This window comes from Eimeria tenella, genomic scaffold (genome assembly GCF_000499545.2).
Source record: "Eimeria tenella Houghton genomic scaffold, Eth_scaff2016, whole genome shotgun sequence".
NCBI classification, from domain to species: domain Eukaryota; phylum Apicomplexa; class Conoidasida; order Eucoccidiorida; family Eimeriidae; genus Eimeria; species Eimeria tenella.
In genome coordinates this window covers 3,219-3,578 of record NW_013541861.1, presented here as the reverse complement: position 1 = coordinate 3,578, position 360 = coordinate 3,219, and the positions used below count along the sequence as shown (strand labels likewise).

Genomic DNA, 360 nt, shown 5'->3' with positions numbered 1-360 from the left:
AGTAAGTAGTTTATTAATTAGTTGATTAAATGGTTTGCAATAAATTGGCGGATTGGTCATTTCATCGACTAGTTAATTAATTAGTTAATTAGTTTAATTACCTAATTAACTAAATAAATAATTAAATAATTAAATAATTAAATAATTAAGTAATTAAATAATTAATTGTTCAATTAATTTGTAAGTTAATTAATTAGTAAAAAACGAAAGCTACAATTACATAAAATAGTAAATTAAATACAAGAATAAAACGCAGCAAATAAAAAATAAATTAAAAATCCTTTATGGTTTTTTTGCTGCATGCAGCCCACCGCAGCGCAGCAGACAAACGCCGCGGCCACAAGCCCTAGGGCCCTTCCA

The 360-nt window shown here is 26.7% G+C and overlaps 1 protein-coding gene across 1 annotated transcript in view; it reads left to right on the top strand.

The window, feature by feature from the left end:
- The window catches only part of ETH_00043710 (uncharacterized protein), a gene marked incomplete at both ends in the record, with an annotated part of 8,254 nt that extends 8,245 nt beyond the window's left edge, over positions 1-9 (top strand). The window contains one exon of the mRNA XM_013374423.1: positions 3-9. Coding sequence (XP_013229877.1) covers positions 3-9 — 7 coding nt within the window. The remainder of the gene's footprint in view (positions 1-2) is intronic.
- Between the last annotated feature and the right edge of the window lie 351 nt (positions 10-360).